At 36.8% G+C, this 23,231-nt stretch overlaps 1 protein-coding gene across 1 annotated transcript in view; it reads left to right on the plus strand.

Annotated features, from left to right (window-relative positions):
* Positions 1–334: 334 nt before the first annotated feature.
* The window catches only part of crhr2 (corticotropin releasing hormone receptor 2), an 88,358-nt gene continuing 65,461 nt past the window's right edge, over positions 335–23,231 (plus strand). Inside the window, exons 1-4 of the mRNA XM_066717227.1 lie at positions 335–530; positions 876–1,141; positions 3,920–4,013; positions 18,086–18,205. Coding sequence (XP_066573324.1) covers positions 1,100–1,141; positions 3,920–4,013; positions 18,086–18,205 — 256 coding nt within the window. The 5' untranslated portion in view covers positions 335–530; positions 876–1,099. The remainder of the gene's footprint in view (positions 531–875; positions 1,142–3,919; positions 4,014–18,085; positions 18,206–23,231) is intronic.

Consider the following 23,231-nt stretch of genomic DNA (forward strand, 5'->3'; position numbering starts at 1 on the left):
AATGAAGTTAAAAATAAGCACCAGTGTTAGAAAAGTATTCCAGGAAATCTGCTTAATAAATGAGCCAAAAACATTTCCACTATTAACTTAAGTCTCCATAAATCCCTCAAGTGAGGGCCAAAAATTCTGTGTATTGTTTCCCACACCGGCTAATCTGAGCTAAGTCAAGTGATGTGTGTTTGGAAGCAGGAATGTTTCGCTGTGCCATGCCTGGAGCGCTACAAGTGGCTGCGCTGTGTGTCACTTTGGTGCTGCATTATTAGATACTCCAGTGCTCCATGTGTCTGCCTACGTATCACATTACAATGAATACAAACTTCACAAGTCCACAGGGACAGAGCACTTCCAATCACACTCAGCTGCTCTGCTCACATCTGCGGGGGACACCATGCAAACTGGATTCATGAAAAAGCTGTGCTGAGACAAAACGCATCCTGGATCTGGGAATACAGTTGCCATGAAAGATACAAACAGCTCTGGAGTGGCTAGTGATTGTCCCAGGAAATGGATATGATGACCATGAATCTAGGGTATAAAACGCCATAACAACTTGTACATTTCCAATATCACTGGTTTGTTATAAACTTCCTATCGACATAAGAATATAAAAACTAAATAAGGACTTTCATTGTAAATAATGTACGATATTCATTGAGACCTTTACATTTTTATTCTTATGTTTTAAATCTATTTTTTCTCAAGCATAAACTAATAAACTGCAGTGAAGTTATAGTCGACAGAAGCTAAGGGTCTGCCAACATCTGTAAAATAACAACTACATATTTTCTAATGTAATTTATTCAAAATACCACTAATAAGAACTTGTTATATAAGTATAGGTGAAGATATTGATATTTTATTTTTTTCTTTTCAAGGAAAGTTTCCCAATATTAATTAGAAACCTGAGACTGACTGCTCTACAACTTAAATTGATCAGTTTCTATGAATGATGGATTTGGGATTTTAATGATCCAGATTGTGGATTGATTGTTCTTTTTCCTACTGGTGGAAAGGACTGTGAGTTCAGTGTTATTCTTTATCTCTGCATTAAATGGATTATGGGGAAATCAAATAGGATAAGAATTGCCTTGTTGACAATATGGATTTAATGAAGACCTTCTTCTGTCTTCTTCTGTTGAATGTAAGTATAAGTTCATTTTTTTATTGCAACATGTATATCTGTGTTTTGTCTACACAAGTATAGAAATGTTAAGCTTATTATTATTATTTGTATTAATGTTGTAATTATTATTTAGAAAACTAAAACAATAAAACAAATATAATTAATCTTGTCTACTATAACTATGTATCCAGTTTAATGAGTATTTAATTTGACACTTCCTTTATCATATGCAGTAACTATCAGATCATCATGGGCAAAAGTCTGTACAGTTATGTTATACAGAACATTCAGCTGCTATTGACAATTAAACTTTGAGAAGCTGCAGACTGTCTTGTGTGAATAGCCGGCTATTTCCACAGATGCAATATGCATGAGATGTAAGTTGAGTTCACCCAGTTTTCCCTTCCTGTGCCAAGAGGTCCTAGAATCTTCCACCTGAAACTTTAGAGACTTTAACGTTATTTAACTGTGTCCTTTCCAACAAGGTATCAGGAGATTAAATAGTTCTGTGCTCGTGATCTTGCTTCTAAACCTACTCTAGGACCCCGATTGAATAAAAAATGTTTGCATGCTGCTAACGCGAGAATTTGCGAGGGAATCGAACATCTAACTATCACAGTGCCACATCTGGCTGTAATAAATCTAAAACATCTCAATGTTTGACAGAGCGTGGGAGCCATGAGAGGTCATCACGAGAGACTCCACAGATGTAAATAAAAGCATTTACCAACCTGCTAATAGTGAACTACAGACCCGAACTTAATAGCAGTTTTATTTAGAAGTGGAAGAAATAATCAACTACAAATAAAGTCACTACTGTGCTAAACTCAAAACCCACCTGCCAATTAAAATAAATACAAATCTGTACTCGGTTGTGGCTCAGTTTTCAGATACATAGTCATAGGGCCGGATTAAATCAAAACTTTGACCCACCTGCTAATAGCAAACTACAAACCTGAACATCATAGCAGTTACATTTATGAAGAAAGTGGCATCTTACTAAAAATGAAGCCGCAACTGAGTACAGTTCTGTAGTTTTCTATTAGTGGGTGGGTCAAAGTTTTGATTTAATCCAGCCCATAGTCTTCTAGTCATGAATGTAATTGCTATGATGTACAGGTTTGTATTTTGCTATTAGTGGTGGGTCAAGATTTTGATTCAATCCGGCCAAGGATTTGTGAGAAGCTCGTTAGATTTGATACCACAGTTATTTAGCAATGCGATATTCATTTGAAGGAAATGCCGTCAATGCGTCAGCAAACGATTTGTAGCATGAATATTTGTTAATTTAATCAAGCCCTAGGAAAAACAACAAGACCAGTCACAAGGTCAAGAAGCAATCTCAGAGTAAGAAGAGAACATTCTCAGTAAAATATTTTAATGAACCTGTGAGCTTTGAAATGGACACTGCTTTCGTCACACTGTGAACCTACAGTGCAAACAGCAGAGGTTTAGCATCACAGGGAGGAATAATGCAGCTCTCACTGACAAGACTGTGAACTCAGAGGGCCTGCTGGGCCACAGCACTTGCTGTAGCCTGGAAAGTTGAGGAAGTATGGCAAGCCAAATGATCATTTAGCGATATCTCAAAATAATGTAAAGATATCTGCAAATATTTCAAGATGTATTCAAATAATTCCAGATATCTTCAAATATTTCAAGATATCTCTAAATTATTTAAAGATATCTGCAAATATTTTAGAGATATCTGCAAATCACTTCCTGTATGTAGCCCAAGATTTCCTGTTAACTTGTACATTAATTTCTATGTAACTGACCCTGCGTTCACGTCATGTGGAAATTACAGTAGAAACCACTTACTTGGTCAGAGCAACAACTTTACAGTGTTCATGCAATCACCTCGAATGAACCCGTTCAGACGCCAAGATGGAGGTTAGTTATGGACTTAGTTTTGTGCTCGTAATAATTATCTTCAGATTTTTCACTGTTACAAACATACATACAACATTCAGATACACTGAACCTGGAAGCTGACGTGGAAGTTTTTTTCAAAACGGGTATCTCGTATTTACCATCCTTCCCACATGACATGAACGTAAGGTGAATGAGGAAACAGCAAGTGATAATCTCAGCCAAAATACAGGAAGTAATTTGAAGATGTCACCACAGTCCACAGTCCAAAGGCAGCGTGCTTTACACCACTCCAGCCGACGCTTGTCATTGCGCATGGTGATCTTATGCTTGTGTGCGGCTGCTCGGCCATGGAAACCCATTTCATGAAGCTCCCGACGAACAGTTCTTGTGCTGACGTTGCTTCCAGAGGCAGTTTGGAACTCAGGAGTGATTGTTGCAATGGAGGACAGATTATTTTTATGTGCTACGCAACGTTTCCACAAAAACAGCACTTACAGTTGACCGGAGCAGCTCTAGCAGGGCAGAAATTTGACTAACTGACTTGTTGGAAAGGTGGCATCCTGTGATGGTGCCACATTGAAAGTCACTGAGCTCTTCAGTATGGCCCACTCTACTGTCAATGGTTGTCTCGGTAGATTGCATGACATTATGCTTGATTTTATACACCTGTGAGCAATGGGTGTGGCTGAAATAGCAGAATTTACTCATTAGAAGGGGTGTTCACATACTTTTGGCCATGTAGTGTATATCATTAAAACAATAGGGTTTTTGCTGAGCTTCACTGCGCATTGGTTAGCATTGCTGCCTCGCATTGGTTAGCATTGCTGCCTCGCAGATCCTAGGACCTGGTTTCGAATGAGCACTGTCTAAACTGACATACTAAAGAGACCTGCTAATGTATACGTTGTTTTCCTCCTGTAGCCTGTCATACACTGTGATCTCCCCGAGCAGCTGTCTCTATTTGCACTCCTGAGAAAGTACTGTGAAGCGCTGTCATCTCTCTACAACATCACAGGTATTTGTTTATTTGTGTGTTTGTTTGTTTTTCTCTGTTTTCTCAATCCACTTGCCCCGTTTGTTAATTTATTTTACGTTTAATTTATTAATGGGTAAATATAACAAAGAATACTCATCAATGGTGTAATAAAATCTACTTCGATGTTAATATTTTTTGTACATAAATGTGGTAATAAACAAGGATTCGGTACATTGATTTGGGTGTACCTACACATCTGAAGGTGTCATCTGACAGTTTCACACCTGATGTGATCTAAATCAAGGAATAGAAAGTGGGAGATTGTCTGTCACACCTCACCCATGTGCAGGTTGGAATTAACATGTCAGTAACATGTAAGAGGAATTAGTTTGTATTCAGTATGAGTACAAACCACATAATACTATTCAGTAGGTTGTATCTTGCTTTTTTTAGTTTATTAAATTTTAACAATATTTAGGGCCTCGGAAATTGCAATATGCACATGCTACACTGATTTGCTTCCCACACATAAATTTAAATTACAGCCATGTTGAATAAAACCACTTTTTTTCACTATAACAGAAAAATCTACATACAGTATGTTGCTGCTCAAATATTATAGGGCCATGAAAAAAATTGAAACGTGAGCTCGGTGCCCTTGGACTCGCCAGAGGATTACCAAGAGAAAGGAAATGTGACAGCAGTACTGAACTTAATAGCAGTGGCAAAGCAAAGTGGAGAGTGAATGGCATTTTTTGAGATTACTTTCTGCAGCGGAAGCACTTATGCATGTAATAGCCATGCATTTAAATATGACCCTAATGTGGCAATCTTTAAATGTAACCAATAATAGGAATCGGATCTTTGCTGTGAGGTTATCAATGAGAATAATGTGCGTCTATATGTAAGTGTTACATTTATGCATCCGAAGGTGTAATAAAGTATGCCATTTTCTGTGGTAAATTGATAGGAGCAGATGACTGTCAAATGTTTCAATAGTTTTAAGGTGTCTGTCAGTTGGGGGATTATTAAATTCATACATACATCTGTTGCACAGCTCAGATGCTGAGAATCTGTAATTCTGAGGCATGTATAGATGTATGTATTTATTGTAAGGAAAATGAAACCTCATCCATTAAAGCACCACCATACACATTTTTACAATATATTGCTGGGGTCATTAGTTAAGTCGGTGACTTGGTATTCATAAGGTCTTTTAAGAGAGAATATATTAACTGCTGTAGTGTAAAAAACAAAAGGCAAGCTGCGGTTAATTGAAAATTCCAGCAGTATGTGATCTGAAAAATGCTTCGGTTAGAAACATTAATAGACTTTTTTTTCCACCAGGAAAGGCACACAAGCTAATTTAGGGCATAATCCTTGATAAATCACGCGACACCCCTGACCGCAATTATAAGCAAGCCGTGGTCTTAATAGGAACAGAATTCTCAAAACATTCAGGAAGGTTTACTTGCTCCTAAAACAAAGGTTCTCCTTATATAGAAAGCTTTAATCTCCCTGAATCCACGTCAGGCAGGCACAGCAGGATGAAATACAATCCAAAATAGCTGACATGCTGTGTGGATATGTTTTATATTGTACACAAACAAAGCAGACTTCATTTACACCCACGGTTTATTTTAAGCTTACATTGAAATTCACTCTCTCCATTAACGAGACAGGACACCTGAAAATGTTGCCAACAAAATGTGTACCTCTAAGATAGCGTACAGTTAAACACTTAACTGTTTCCCGTCCTTCCTCATAAGGAACATGCATCAAAATAAAGAGTATGCTTTTGTATTCTTGCAGATATCACAAAATAAGAAGTAAGTAATATAGTGCTTAACATATAATACTTTCTAAGTGACACTGCAAAGGCAAAACATGATATCAAATATGTTCACATATATGCTTTCCAAAATGTAGTCATTAAGGTGTGCTTCCTATGGTTTCCTTTAGGGACATCTGAGAGTACTTTACTCAATGTCAGCTCAGCAGGACTTCATCTTGGACTGTCCCTTAAATTCAACCTTTATGCAACTGACAGTAAACCTTCTTCAATATTGAATGAAGTTTTTTTTTTTGCAAAACCCTCAGTGTCCCTCAGACGATGACATGAACTCAGACAGAGCTGACAAACAAGGCATTTGTTCAGGAAGCAGACAAATTGAACTTCCATTATGCATTTGACAGGTCTTTTGTAGAGGTTCAACATCCAGGGCCATTGCTATTGGAATTTCATATATTTGGTCTTGTGAATGTTTAAGACTTATTTTGGTTTTTTTTTAAGTAAAATATTAGAGATACTTTTGGAGATCATTTATTGTGATCTGCTTCTTCATGGTCCAGGACACTGAGTCATACAGAGTCATAAAACTGAGGAGATCGGAGCCATATTCTGAAGTTTTGTTAATTGTCTGTCTGTTTAGCTAATTTCAGTATAAGGTTGTGCTTAATGTCAATATACACAAATGAAAAATGATTGAAGACTAAAACTTTAATTTCCTTTTTTTACACCTGTGTTGAGTTTCCATCCACGCATGTCACACAACACCACTGTATGCAGTATAATCTTGAACAGCCATTATTTTCAGCATAAACAGAAGCCTTTCTTCCAAAGGTTACGTTTGCCAACCCACACCTGCAGCTGTTCTGCATGGATCAGGTTGCTCTTAAAACATTAACACAATATTTGGAGAACCTTGTGTTTGGTAGGCATGTTTGTTTGTTTGTATGTTGTTGTTGTTTTTATAGTGTATGATTCTTGAACAAAATTATAAATACACTACTTCAGTTTTATATAAAATAAGGAAACAAAAACAAAAAAACATGAATTCAATCAGTATGGCAATGTGTTAGAAAATATTGTTAGAAACTAATTTAAACATAACAGCTGTTAACCCATGACTTTTGATCATATAGCATATTTGTGTCTAAAGATGTTCCCCAACTTACGTAAGGGTTCCTTTCCGGAGACTGGTCTGTATATCAAAATTTCCATTAGTGGGAAACCACTCTTAATCACTATGCTCATATGGACAGTATGGGATAGCGTACGGGTATGCAAAGTTTCTGAGTTTGATGTTAGAAGTTTCCTGTCACATTCTATTGTATGTCAAAAATGCACTGTAATTTATGTAAATAAAATAAAGTATATTGGTTTAATGGGAACTTTTACATAAAGTTGGAGTCGAGTCATCAAAAAAGACATAAAAGGGAAAATATAACAAAAGGAAGTACATTTAGATACTAAGGAATTAAACTAAAATGGTAGAATAAAGTACAAGTACTCCCTTAATTCAATATAACATTCAGGAGTGCAACTAGGGGGGGAGGGTTAAGAGGTGTGGTGAACCTGGGCCCAGTCCACAAGGGGGCCCGGAAAACTCAAAAATCATATATATATATATATATATATAGTTAGGTTCATAAATATTTGGACAGTGACACAATTGTCATCATTCTGGCTCTATATGCCACCACAATTCTTGTGCTTTATTTGTGCTTGAAGTGTAGACTTGCATCTTTAATTTGAGGGTAGTTACATCCAAATTGGATGAACAGTGTAGGAATTACACCCATTTTTATATGTGGTCCCCCCACTTTTAGGGGATCAAAAGTAATTGGACAAGCTAACATAATCATGAATTAAATTGTGAGTTTCAATACTTGGTTGCAAATCCTTTGCAGTCAATGACTGCCTGAAGTCTGGAACCCATAGACATCACCAGATGCTGGGTTTCCTCCCTGGTGATGCTCTGCCAGGCCTGCACTGCAGCTGTCTTTAGCTGCCCTGCCATCAACTGTTGTTATAATAAATGTATTATTTACAAGTGATTTGTTCAATCCTAAATTAAATGGTATATTTTTAAAAGATAATTTTTTGTTTCAGTTTTGGTTTGTGCTCAGATATTGAGTACTGATGTTTCATAATACAAACTAAGCATTTGTTTGTTGTTGCTTTTTTGTGCAAAATCTTGGTGTCTCAGGGGCCCACAATTACCTCTTGAAACCCCTCCTGTGAAACACTAATAGCTGGTCCTATTAAAATAATTCAACATCACATTTTGTGGTTGATTGAGATGCAGCACTGCAACAGATGGGTCCCAAAACGTACCTTTTATATCTTGCATATCAATTTGTACCATGATCTGCAAAACAGAAAGAGCAGAATTAAATATGTGATGGGTCTCTTCCCTGTCATAATGATCCCTTCTCAGCTCCAGCATAACTGTTCTTTTTGGTAATAGATTTTATTTTAAAATTATTTTTTTATGTTTCCTGTATCCACACCAAAATAAACACATCAATAATAAACTCTAACAGGAAACGGAAATAAGACCGATTACTTTGTCAGAAACTTCAGTGTCATTAATATCCTTTTCAAAGGAGCTGCGTTTTTCATACCATTCTTGGATATAAAAAAATCACTTTAATATATTTGTGTATGTTTTTTTTTTTATCAGTCATATTTGTCATACTGAAAAGCAACAAACCCAACACATTTGTTTTTATATGTGAGAAGCTCAATTTAAATGTGCAAACTGATGATTTATTTCTCAGAAGATAACTGCTGGAAAAACAATAGAAAACAAATATATTTTGTATGTATATAACCTTCTGTTTCAACAGATCAAACATATATAAAGCCACATTTTCCCCAGTATAGCTTCAATATGTGCTATGACCTGTTATAGAATCTTGCACCTTTAAAAGGTAAATAATAACAGTTAGCCCATGATTTAACCTTCTGCCTACTATTAGTACTGCTACTGAAAGACAGAATACTGTACTGACTTCAGTTAACTTCACTGGGAAACAGAAGTGTAGTCCTTCCTGCAGAAAATGTTTTTTTATATATATATAGATATATATCTTCCCACTTACCTTTCATTTTATCTTCAAATATTTTGCATGGTTCAAGTGTTGAGCAAATTCATTTTTTGATAACAGTGTTCAGTGTGAGTTGATATTTGAACCAGTCCCCACCCCCCACAACACACACACACACAAACATTTGATTTCTGGCACTTGCATATATGCTGACCTCTTCTCCAGAGTCACATAAGCCTTTGTGCCACTGCCACTTTCCCTTTCAACATCTGAAATGTATCATTAAGCCAAGGATTTATGAAAGTTTAAGAAGGGTATTAAAAAGAAAGCATAATCCTCTACTCTCGAGTTTCTAACTGGTACAGATAGATTAGGCTGCCATTGCGTTAAACCTTGACTGGTCTTCAGTTTTTCTAAATATGCAAATAAAACTCCTTAGGTGGCAACCTGAACTTAGAAAGAAGGAAAACTAATTTGTTAACTCCAGATACACACCATTATCTTACAAAATGTTGAATTGGCTCAACAATTTAATTTCAAGTGTCAAGGAAATTATTTATTTGAGAGGGATTCTGAAAAAATATTTCTGCTTTTGTTGAAGATTAATGAACTGCCAGTAAAACATTATATATATATATATATATATATATATATATATATATATATATATACGGAGAGAGAGAGAGAGAGCGCAAGCAAAATGACTGGCCGATAGAACTGATTTAAGAGGTTTGTACTCTTTTGGCTTCAGTCACTCCACTTTAACGTATATATAGCTGTATATTGCCTCCTGCATAAATATCCTGTTTTTACAAATTATCATAATTGATTATGATGTTAGAATTAGACATTGAAATGGTGGAGTACAGTATTTGTAGAAGTTTTATATGAGAAAACATTATAGATAAAGAATATATGTATATTTTGCAAAGTGTGCATAAGAGGGCTAATACTTAGGCAGTATACATCAAATTAAGGAGTGAAAGTGAAAATATAAATACTGGTATATTTATTTTTTTATATAGAAAGGACTTCCATCTTCTCTGATTGCTACCTGAACCCTTCAGAGTGCCATGCATTTCAGTCAATTTTGTGAGCAGTACTGCCATTGAAGAACACATCTGTTTCCTGACATTTTTATTTAAAACTGTTCGAGGATCTTGTATTGGGCTGGACTTAGGGTACTGGGGATGACAGTAAAAAGGTTTAACCTGGTTTCTTCTTAGCATTCAATAGCATGGATAATAATCCATTGGATTTTCATTTCAGCAAGCAAAATTAGAAAATAATGTATTAACCTAGGGCTTCAAAACATTTCCCAGCATGTTTGCCAAGGTTTTCCTTCATCCCTCTCAAACAAACATAGAAGGTGTCAATAATGTGATCATCAGGACATGGAGAGGAACAAAAAGAAAGTGTGAGAATCAACCATTGCATTAACCTCATCTACTCTACTTTACACAAGCGGATGGCACAGTACTAGAACCAAAAATGTAACCCAACCATTTGATGATCTGTTGTGCTGAACGCTAGCAATTCCTCGCCATATTAATCTGACCAGTGATTGCATTAATATTTTCCAAAAACTCAATAGAGGGGTAGAGTAAAGGATTCCCTGCAATAAGAGGTGTGACACTGCACTGCATGAAAACACTGACAATATCCGTGTTGGTTTATTCGGTCAAAGCTAAATTTAACAGCGTACTGTCCTGCACCAGTTGGGTCCATAAATATTTAGACAGTGAGACAATTGTCATCATTTTGGCTCTGTACGCCACCACAATGGATTTGAAAGGAAACTATCAAGAAAATGTGCTTTAAGATGTGCTTTAAATGTAGACTTTCATCTTTAATTTGAGGGTAGTTACATCCAAAATGAACGGTGTAGGAATTACACCCATTTTTATATGTGGTCCCCCCAATTTTAGGGGATGATCAAAAGTAATTGGACAAACTAACATAATCATGAATTAAATTGTGAGTTTCAATACTTGGCTGCAAATCCTTTGCAGTCAATGACTGCCTGAAGTCTGGAACCCATAGACATCACCAGATGCTGGGTTTCTTCCCTGGTGATGCTCTGCCAGACCTGCACTGCAGCTGTCTTTAGTTCCTGCTTGTTCTCAGGGCGTTTTGCCTTCAGTTTTGCCTTCAGCAAGTGAATTGCAGCTCAATTGGATTCAGGCCAGGTGTTTGACTTGGCCATTGCAGAACATTCCACTTCTTTGCCTTAAACAAGTCTTGGGTTGTTTTCACAGTATGTTTTGAGTCATTTTACATCTGCACTGTGAAGCGCAGAGTTTATAAAGCATTTGGCTGAATCTGAGCAGATAATATAGCCCTAAATACTTCAGAATTCATCCTGCTGCTTTTGTCAGCAGTCACATCATCGATAAATACAAGGGAACCAGTTCTCTTGGCAGCCATACATGCCCATGCCATAACATGCTTCACAGATGAGGTGGTATGCTTCAGATCATGAGCAGTTCCTTCCTTTCTCCATATTCTTCTCTTCCCATCATTCTGGTACAAGTTGGTCTTGCAGAACTGTACAGGGTTCTTTAGATGTTTTTTGGCAAACTCTAATCTGGTCTTCCTGTTTTTGGGGCTTACCAATGGTTTACATCTTGTGGTAAACCCTCTGTATTTACTCTGGTGAAGTCTTCTCTTGATTGTTGACTTTGACACAGATACGCCTACCTCCTGGAGGGTGTTCTTGATCTGGCCAACTGTTGTGAAGGGGTTTTTCTTCACCTGGGAAAGAATTCTTCTGTCATCCACCACAGTTGTTTTCCATGGTCTTCCAAGTCCTTTTGGTGTTCCTGAGCTCACCAGTGCATTCTTTCTCTTTAAGAATGTACCAAATAGTTGATTTGGCCACACCTAATGTTTTTGCTATCTCTCTGATTGGTTTGTTCTGGCAGAGCATCACCAGGGAAGAAACCCAGCATCTGGTGATGTCTATGGTTTCCAGACTTCAGGCAGTCATTGACTGCAAAGGATTTGCAACCAAGTATTGAAACTCACAATTGAATTCATGATTATGTTACTTTGCCCAAATAGTTTTGAACCCCTAAAACTGGGGGGACCACATATAAAAATTGGTGTAATTCCTACACCGTTGACCCAATTTGGAAGTAACTACCCTCAAATTAAAGATGAAAGTCTAGACTTAAAGCACATCTTAAAGCACATATTTCTTTCAGATCCATTGTGGTGGCATACAGAGTCAAAATGATAACAATTGTGTCACTGTCCAAATATTTATGGACCTAACTGATTTCTCATTGCAGGGGGGGATCAAGGTCAAATCAGACATGAATAAATAGAGCTACTATATACATCCAGAGAGACACAGAAATGGAAGAATGGAATTGATTGTTACTCAGTTCATCGAACCCTCAGAAAACATTCCATCGCTCAAAGTGATGGAGAAATTCACATCTCCACGTGGCATGCTCGAGAATACAGTAGGCATTTATAAAGGTATTAATTACCACATCAATACATCTAGCTCTGCTTTCATCTCCACACTCGGATGTATAGATAGCACATAATCAAGCTAGTTTGAAGAAACCCTTTGTTGGGCACATGAGCCAGAAGTGCATCCTGTGAAATGTGCTCTTTGACTTCCTCATTTTCACAATACAAGACCCCAGTGCAAACTGCAGGGTTATAGCAGTAAAGGGAGGATGAATGCAGATGTCAATAATATCCCAGCAAATTACAGGGGTTTCTGTTTCCATCACACAACCAAAAACTTTGAGCCCTGGCAGTGCTCAGCTGTGTATGAATCCTATTCACCTGTCGTGACATACACCAACTTATTAGCTTATTGATTGTTTGAGCCAACCAAGATGTCCATATAGCATATTATAGACATTTAATCTATAAAGACATACAAGTAATGCACTATTGATCCAGAGATCCATATATTACTGGTGCATGGGGCACAGGAGTGTGTTTTAGATGATGAGCAATACTGAGAAACTACCTGAGTTTGTGCAGGTTAGTCTTTTTCTCTCAAAAGCATGTTTTACATGTCTTTAGTTACTTCAATTTGCTAAATGTCATATGTTATGTGTTATATGTCATTCAAACATAAACATAAAGATCTTAATGATGAACATGAATTCCTTAAATTATTTATAGATGCACTGCTGTATATATATATAATTTCAATAGAATGGAAAAAGCTTAATGTGGCAAAGTGTAACAATTGTAACACATATTTTAGTTGTATGTGTTCGTGCGTGCGTTTTCAAAGACTGTCAAAAACTATTGTGGCCTAAAAATGACATTGCAGCAGTGGCCAATATCACAGAGTGTGAATAATACTTACTAAAACTCTGTCATTTTGACATTTGAACACTTCTAACTTGCCTCAGCAGCTTTTTTGCCCAGGCATATCCATGAACACTTTTTACATTTGAACTGTAAACTATAGAACTAGTTCTTCAAGCCTTCAAGCTACAGAAATGCAGATGGGAATAGAGGTTAAGGGGGCAGAATTACTCAGTAATATATCATCAGATGACCTCATTGTGAAGATTGCTCATACTGTTGTACACCAACCATCCTTTGTGTGATGAGTTATGATAATGTGAAGTAACTTGAAATAGATAATACATTATGAGAAGAATTACAGATTAATGTACATGTTATTTGTAATGACAATGATGTGCTGACAATATATTTTATGTCTTCAAATTATGGCATTGAACGTACTATTGTGCCTGGGGCTGGGGTTAAATCAAAGGTTTGACCCACCTGCTAACAGAATACTTCAAACCTGTTCTCAGTGTCTCCTTCATATTTTGGTATAATACACAGGTATGTAGTTTGTAGTGGGTGGGTCAATGTTTTGATTTAATCCAGCTGTAAGATTGGATGATATGATCTCTGAAGGCAGAAAATTGCCTCAGTGGCCAGGTATGCTGGAATGGCTTCATGTACGAGTTTGAGATGATAAATGGACTGCAAATACCTGAACAATTAACTACTTCACTCCATTGTGGTGCTGATCCTTAGTAATTGATTTGTATTGTTTACTGTAGGCACGATGTAACATTTTTATCTTATAGTAGACAGATGTTTAAAACCAAAAGACATACAAAATCCAAATAACAACGTAGTTCCTTGTCGAGCCTAAACTAAACATAAAACACAGGTCCCTCTCTACACAAATTACTAAAGAATCACAAACATGACAAACACACTGGATAACAATCCAAGTCTGTAATCCAAGTTCATTAACACAGTCCGGTAATGTGTTCAAAATGTTATCGCTGTCTCTCTCACTCTCGCTCGCTCTGGCTCTCCTCCTGCCTCTCCAGTCGGACCGGATTTTAGTTGGCCCTCCACGTTCAGACAGGTTGTGGATCAGGACACGGTCTCCAGGCTGAAGGTCCTCTCCATGAACTCTTTTGTTGCAGTAGGATTTACCTCTCGACGCTTCTTTCGTAGTTGTTTTTGAGGCAAGTTTTTCCAGTGTGTGACGTAGTCTTGGTAAGTCCACTTTTAGATTGATCAATGGGAAGTCTCTGGGATCTTTCGAACAGTAGATACATGATTTGGAGAAAATCCTGCCGTCTCTTTTGCCAGGGAACTGTTCCAGTCTGCTTTCTCTTTCTCAGTCATTTACATTAAGTTTAGTCCATTGTCACAAGAATATATTTGCACTTGAATGTTCTGTATTGTTTCTTAATTTGTACTTAAAAACTCTCCCAATCAGTGGATCCATCTCCTGAGATTTTCTTATCTGTTCTGCTGTAAAGGGTCTATTCAAAGTGATGGGGGTACATCCTGCACTAGTTTCATGGCATTTGCATAAACTGTCCCTGTTACCTGTGATTGCTTTCTCAGTTCATTGAAGCACTGAAGCCCTGATTACATCCTGATGCACTGCCTCAATACAGTGACTCAGGTAGTTGTCTATACCCATTGGCATTCCAGACAGGCATCAACATTGGATTTCTCGGAATGTACTTAATGGTAAAGTTAAAATCCACAATCTGTGCTACCCATCGGAGGCCTGTGGCATTTAGTTTTGCCGTTGTGAGGACACTGCCAGTGTATACTGCAAATGAAGGTGCATGGTATGGTAGTTCCTGAAGCGCTCACAAATGGCGCGCTTAACACTAGAAGCGCCGACATTTCAAACTACCTACAAGCGCCATAGCTGGTCATTGTAGCCGATAGGTCTTTAACAACTGTGATATGATAATCAAAGGCAAACCATCGTATAAAACTCATACGTTTTATTAATGAACATGAAATCCAACATTTATATAGCACAAATGTAGTATTTAAATTGAAATATGATCATAAAACATTAATATTATTGCTATAAATAACAACACACTTTTTTCTAAACGCGCACATTGCAGTCAAAACATGAATAACTATATTGCCTACAATAAGCAAAAAGCTAAAAAACGGCATGCAATAACATAATGAAACATGTAAATGTAAATATTGGAATAATGCTCAAAAGCAATATTTTATATTGTTCAAAAATAACTATTGCATTTATCAAAACATAATTGTACACTAAAGTAAACATTTTCAACACCATGTAAACTTTGTTTTCAACATACACGGCTTTTATTCACTGTAGTTTTGTATTTCAATAAACTATTTACTATATATTTAGCCTGTTGCATACCTGACAGCTCGGGACAGTCCACACAGGACATGTTTCTGCACTTTCCCTGCATGAGCTCGTCCCTCACACTGCATTTTGACAGCCTCTCCAGGTGAACACTTTTTCTCCACGAAAATACAGCATTGCAATAAATGCTCCTCCGTTGATAATGTCCGTGAATCATTATATTGGTGGATCTGCTGCACTATTGCACTCTGTACTGTGCAGTAGCAATTGCGTATTGATCAGTGGAGTAAAAGCACTCGGTGCCATTTTGACCTGGCGTTTCACACGCAGAGTTTTCACAGCACTGGCACAAACCCACGAATGATCTGTCATTGCCAGTATCACTGATGCCCCTGAATCAGTAATGTTTATATAAACGGCATTTCCAAAACGAGCTCTCTTCAGTTTCCGTTTCCAATCTGTGTTTATTTGTGGGTAATCACTGTATCAGCTCAATGTGACTACAGCTGTAAGAAAACACCTGTAATGCTGTACAATGTGTGTGTTTTTCAAGAACATGAAGGACTGTAGACAGGCAGAGATCGCCACTGGAGCGCCAGACTGACTCTATTGTAAAGGGAAGGCAGGATTATGCATTATATTTGATTTATTATGTTTTTAAATGACCGGTCAAAATAACCCGATTTTGGCTATTGTTTAATACATATATTTAGGAAAAGTCACGAACGGGTATGCGCAGTGTATTTAGGAATACAGAGTAAATCAAATTTGAATAACCAAATCGGTCAAATTGACCGGCTCGGCGCTTCTAGTGTTAATCCACTGGCATCGCTATTTTCGCTGTTCTCAACAGTCTATGAGCTTTAATATAAGAATATTTAATATAATATATTCATATTTATAATATTCCTGGTTTTATTTGTGTATTTATTTTGATAGGGAATAGGCTCCTCCTCTTCCTGGCAAGGTGTTGATTCGTCTCTCTGATAAGAAGTAACAATTCCTTGGTCTGGTTTACTTCTCCCTGCTGGCTCGCCAAAAAATCATGATTCAGGGCATTTCTCATGTGCCACGGAATTATTTAAAATATCTGAATAGAATCGTTTTTTGTAACTGATGATGTCGTAACTGCTACGCTCACAAAATCGCACGTATTGTCTGGATCTCGTAGCTGTGCCGCCACCTGCTGGTAGAAATTGCGTCACTCAGGGCATCACTTGGGGATATGGGAGGATTTCAAAAAATGAAAATAAAATATAACTTTGGCAATTCGTTAATGGTGGTGTAATGTTGAATTCGTGTTCATATGTACATAAAGTGAATGAACTGATATATACATTTCCAGAAAGATTCTGATAAAGATAATTCCTATAGTAAAAAAAAAAACAAAACAGGTAAATATATACACAAGTTTCCCTGACCTCAGCCCAACTGAACAGTTATATGACATTTTCCTGTAAAACATGGCTGTGAAATGTAAGCACAATATAACCTTCTTGATAACATTAGCCATTATTAATCTCAACCAATACTTTATTCTAATTATTGTGCCTTTAGTTATATTTGCAATTAAATAACAATTCCAGGTGACCATATAGATTTCCCCATCAGTTTACATACAGTAGATTTTAAGGTGATATTGGCTGAATGTATTTTGGAGGTTTTAAACTGTTCAGTGAACCTTTTTCTTTTAAAATAAACTCGCAGATATGTTTAAACACAGCCTCCTATTAAAAAGCTTATATTGCTTGCGCTACCTCAAACTCAAAATATGAGCTACAAAAATATGTATATACTTTACACAAACGCTGATTAATATACTCCTGTTATTATTATTATTATTAGTAGTAGTAGTAGTAGTAGTAGTAGTAGTAGTGGTAGTAGTAGTAGTAGTAATAGTAGTAGTAGTATGTAATTCATATTATTAGTACTATTAGTATAATTAATTAAAAATGCTGCACATATAACAAACATGATCAAGATTGACAGACACCATGCACTGAGATACCTGCCACACTACAGATTGACTGCTTTAACAGTAGACAAGTCGAGTGAACTACACTCTTCTCGCTGCTTTCCTCAGCCCTTTTGCCTGGCATTTGGGCACCGCTCCTCTCCTGTGCCAGTCCTTCACAGCGCCGTGGTGATGGACGGTTATGATGGCGTGGCACATGTAGCTGATGTGGATTGGCATGACATTCCTGGAGTGAGAGGCAGTGAGGATGCGGCTCCGCACAGGACAGCTGCGTCTCTATTGGCGGACGCGCTTGTGGTGCTGAGGCTGAGACACTTAGCAGGAGATCTACAGTCGGAGTGAGAGGCTGGGGATTGGATTAGTACAGAAACTACTCGAGAGTGGAAGGAGGGTGGCTTTCAAAAGACCACAGCGGCTTCACATTTGTATACATATAGCTTATAATTCTCTGTACACCATGGATGCTACAATGTTTCAAATCTTAATTGGGGAATTTGACCCCAATTGCAGCCTCGTGGATGCTTTCCAGGACACTTTTTATGACAATGCATCTTTTTCTTTCCTGGATTTTGATGGTAGGGCGGAAACTTGTCTTTCTACATTCATTTTGATATTCTCTTCCAGGCGTTTGTAAACTGTGACGAATGAGACTGAACTATATCTATGTGTCTTTCTTTACTCTGCAAGGTTTGTATTGCAATGCGACCACGGATGAGATCGGGACCTGCTGGCCGCGGAGCAGCTCGGGGCGGGTGGTGGAGAGACCCTGTCCGGAGTACATCAATGGGGTCAAATACAACACCACCAGTAAGTCCATACGCGGTCTTTAAACTCAGCTTACCTTTGGGTGTGAAACTTCCATTGGCGTGCAGTTTTGGAGGTGGGAATTAGGCTATTTCAAATAGTTTTAAATCATTATGTTTTACTCGATAACACTGTAGATATGAGACTGTGTTCAAGAATACCGTCTTAAATTGCTCAAACTTGAGGAATTCCGCCCAGTAGTTAACAATTGTAACTCACCGAATCGTTACGTGTGGTCTAAATTTACTTTGAAATAATAATGAATGCAATGTCCTGTGTATTTGAAAAGAAACGTGTGCATTTATAAATGAATATGATCCAGGTTCTCACTTGCGCTTTACTGTGTTCACTGTCAGGGAATAAGGATGAACTGTCCAGTGTACCTGGAGAAGAGCCAGGAGTGGATAGATTGGGGGTTTATATCTGTTTGGTTGTTAATTGCATTTGAAAGCAAATACATTTAAACATAGTAGTAACGCTAATAGTTATATTATTTATTGTACCATCACCAGAAATGAAAAATGAGAGCAGGAGAAGGAACTAAACTAAATAAATGTGAAATGTGAGTGTTTTAATATGAGTGTTCAATTACTGTAAAGTATTTTGGAGAATGTTAGTAAACATAATGGAGGTAATTTTTCAGTAAAAGTGGTCATGGAGTCTGCAGGAAAGGCAGGGGAAGTCTGAGAATTGTTTAAATGATTGTGAAAAACCTGTATTTGCACTCAGTCAGTTAATAAGTTAGTCACTTTGAATGCTTTGATGACAGAACTAAAACCAAAACTGAACATTATGGAAACCCCACTACTAGTTGTTTGCCTTGTGATTAAATCAGACCCAAGGATCATAATAGTTATCTTTAAAAAAAACAACAACCTGTCTGTAAATTGTTTTGGTGAAAAAGTGAAATGGGAATGGGAAAGAGAAAGAAAAATAAATCATCACAGCCATTCAATGTGGACGCATTTTTTTAATGTATGAAATGTGAACTGAGTTGAGACAACTCAACCATTTGCTGCCCAATCATTTAATTATGCAGAAAGCACATCTTACAAGTGATACCATTAAAGTTGGTGCTGATGCGCTTTATTGCATGTCAGTCACATGTTACAGCCTTTGATCATTTGCAGAATGTTTTCATTGATACTTGTGAAAGCTGTCAAGTATTTAAGCACACATTCAGGATATCTACCATACAAACATATGCACCTGCAATGACCTGGCTTCCCTGGGGAATTTGAGGCAATACTTGTATTAAGGTTAATACTCAGGTGAAATAGGATGCACAGAGATCTTAATCAGAGCATGTCTCTGTGTCATAGCAATTACCATTGTTGTATGCGGATGACACGTTTATCACAGTGTAAATGACTTTGGTTATTGTGAGATCCAATAGACCAGTGCGCCAGGTACTTCATATTATGTGATGATTCTTTTAATAAATCACCCTTTATTCTTCAGCATTCGAGTAATAATGCCTGTAACTGTGAAAATGACTATGGTGGTATAAACCCGGCAATCATAGAAAGTCACTTTGAAGCCTTCATTATTCTTGATTTTAATTTATTGTAAATATGGTATTTAACATAATTGAATGTGTGCAGCTGAACTTTTATTATGTAACTGATACCATTTTCTAATGGTTACAATTATTCAGAAATTATTATTCATAATAAAAGCCTGAAAACAATTCAAGGCCACATTAATTGATTTAAAAACTGAATAAATGTACCACACAAAGTAAAACAACACAAATCGGCGAGTATATGTTAACATGTAATAATCTGGAGAAACTTGAAATGTATAGTTAAGATGATATACTTACAATTATTACATTGTAATAAAATTAATGAATCTCAGAAAAAACTAATATTTACACTTTTGTGTACTCTATGTGGTACCAATATACTTCATTAATAAACCACCTATGTGGCTATAATTACAATTGTCCAGATTATTAAAACATATTAAGTCTACAAACATTTGGTGTCAAATAATAACTAAGTGATCCAAGGATACTATTCAGTTTATTTTTTAATTTTCCCAAATTGTCAGCTTCAAATGTGAGATTTTAACAGTACATTTCCTGTATGTTTCAGAGTTCTTCCTAATAAAGGTGTGTACTATATTGAAAATGATATGTATTATTAAGCATGTCAAACAGTAAAAAAACCTTTTAATGAAAAACAAAAATCATGATTGACACATATCATTTAATGATGACTTATAGTAAATTACATGTGTGTCTTGAGCATCAAATGAGAACCGCTGCGGTTTCTGTCTCTGTGAGTAGAAACTGATTCAGCTGTTCTCATCTGTCACAGAATCGTGTCATGTATAAGGCTCCGTGCTTTCAGAAAAACTGACCTCGAGGCTTTTGGCTGTGTTTTATTTTGTTATTTTTGTAATGAGCATTCGCATTCGTTTTATGTCAAAATTATAACTGAAGCTCGTATGAAACAAATCTTTATTCATGTCACATATCTTAGCCACGCATAGTACACATTTATATAGATACATTCACACCATATCACCCAGAAAATCTGCCTCTGCCAGTAATGGAGAGGATGCGGGGGATTTGAAACAAGTCTCAAGTAGAAATGACAAGCGACCGTATTAAAAACTGAAAACAGGAGGCACATGTTTACACGGGAATGTGAACATCTGTAATACATGATCATGTACCTGGGTTCATTCACGAAGCTGCTGATTAAAACTCTGTCATGTATTACTGTATCGGGGCTGTAGTGTATGAGCTGTGACTGTGACATAATCCCTCTCTGTTCGAACCAGAGCGGATACAATCCTTTGGCGTAGCGGGTTTGTCGCTCTGCTGGGGAGACGACGGTTCGAACCCGATGGGAGCTCTGGCTGCTTGTGCTACATCGGTGCTGGCACTCGGAACAGTGAGGTTGATGCGTTTCAGTCGCTCAGGTTGTTTTTGAGGAGGAGGTTAGAGGGAGGACTGTAAGGGTGTTCAAAGTGTATGAGCTTGCTACGGTGATGTAATCCCCTCTGAATGAAGTAGAGTGGATAAACCCCCTGTGCCAAGGACTGGTCCCCTGGTGTAGCAGTCTCCTTTGTTGCTCTGCTGGAGCAGGGTACTGTGTCTGAGAGACGGCAGTTCAAATCCCTTACCATACATACCTTAGTTCTAGTCATGTGAAGATGAACTATTTATACTGTTGTAATGGCTTTGTTACTCATGCAAGTACATACAAATAAAGGCAGCTGTTAAATTATTGACTAATAATAACAACAATAATAATAATAGTACTAGTAGTATATGAGGTAGTTATGTAGACATCTGTACATTAAATGCATTGCTACTATGGTAAAGGACACATAAAACAAATAGTTTTGCAATGAAAGTGTTTTTAGTCACTACAGTATGTTTTAGTTTTTCAGTTTATTGCTGAAATATCACTGAATAATGCATTTCCTTGCGTTTATTTGCTCTTTTACAACAGCAATATTATTGTGGCACACTGCCTGATCAACTCCCATGCCCGTTATGCCCAGTCAGGCATACTGAACCCTTTCACACTGTGCTAGAGGTGATTTATACTGTTCAGTTAAGACATTTGCAATTAACATGGCCACAAATGTCACTGGCACACAATGCTTGTTCTTTCTTTTTTCTCCATGTAAATCAGGTTTGTAATTCCTCAATTTTAGAGCAGGATAAAGGATATTTTCAATGCAAAGCGCCTCAGGGTAAATTTAAGCCATCTATATTAAAATGTGAATTTCATTCAGAAGATAAAATGTTTCTCTAATTTTAAGTGAGTCAAATTAAATCCCGTGAAAACAAATAGATGTATTATGTAGGAATCTGTGTGAGGGCTCTATAGCCTTTGGTAAGTTTTATAAGAAAACTGATTAAAAATATATATGCAAAGGTGTGAAATCACTTATTATAATCTTTCAAGCATTTGTGAAGAACAGACATGATCTGATTAAACAAAAAGTAATAATTACAATGAGAAGAAAGTAGACGAACAATTTTAGACTCCAGTGTTGTTGATTATATTTTTTGGTCAATACCCACGATGGATTAATTCCAGAGATACTCTTTCACAGATAGACTTGTTAATTTATCTTTTATGTAACTTATGAAACTCATTATGTTCTTACAAAATTACAGCAGTGTCTCAGTGAATGCTGAGATCTCTCTTCTATCTAAGATATGGGCAACAGAAGTCATGTACACACAGCTTTCTCTGAATGACTGTTAAAAGTTGACTAGGATAACACATCATATTGTGCTTTGAAAATAAACTTTACACAGTTACCTGATAGATTACTATTCTATATTAGATTCAAGAAAGATGTTATTACTGTCATAATCATAAAGGAAAACATAACAACATATATATTTTTATTGTTACTTCATAGCGTTATGCAATAGGGAATAATTACTCAGATTTTGTATGTCCTTTGGCTCTACAGTTTTGCACATTCTGGAGTTGACATTTGTATTGATAACATGCACACATCATTTCAGTTTTATAGTATAATTTACACCATCATACCAGGCAGTACACTGGTCCAATAAAACACAGACATAATGAATTGTCTAAATCAGTTTGATAATTTTGTTGTCTTCTGGTTTTAGAGAACTCAGATGGGTCATAAGATAAATGTAGTACTAGCAAACACTGATATCTATTGATCTATTCTACTGTGTTGTTCTGACTATACTAACATAATTATATAATAATAGCATGGTCCAAAACATCTGCATAATGTCACAGCACCATGTATCAAATTACTGTTGGCATTGAGGCATTTGTTTAGTTTTTCTTTCGGATTTCCTTACAAAGACATTGTTTTCTTGTTGATATATCTGGAAAGAATGGTACGTTTTTTAATTGCAAATCCACTTACTTGCTACTCAGCTTCCCACCATTTAATGTTTAGCCGTGACAACACTGTACCTCAGGTATTATTCAGAAGATGACTGTTGCATAATTCCATCTCAACTTTGTTTACCATTCTCTCACAATTTATACATATTAATGGCTGA

The sequence above is a fragment of the Amia ocellicauda genome, chromosome 2 (assembly GCF_036373705.1).
Source record: "Amia ocellicauda isolate fAmiCal2 chromosome 2, fAmiCal2.hap1, whole genome shotgun sequence".
Taxonomy (NCBI): Eukaryota; Metazoa; Chordata; class Actinopteri; order Amiiformes; family Amiidae; genus Amia; species Amia ocellicauda.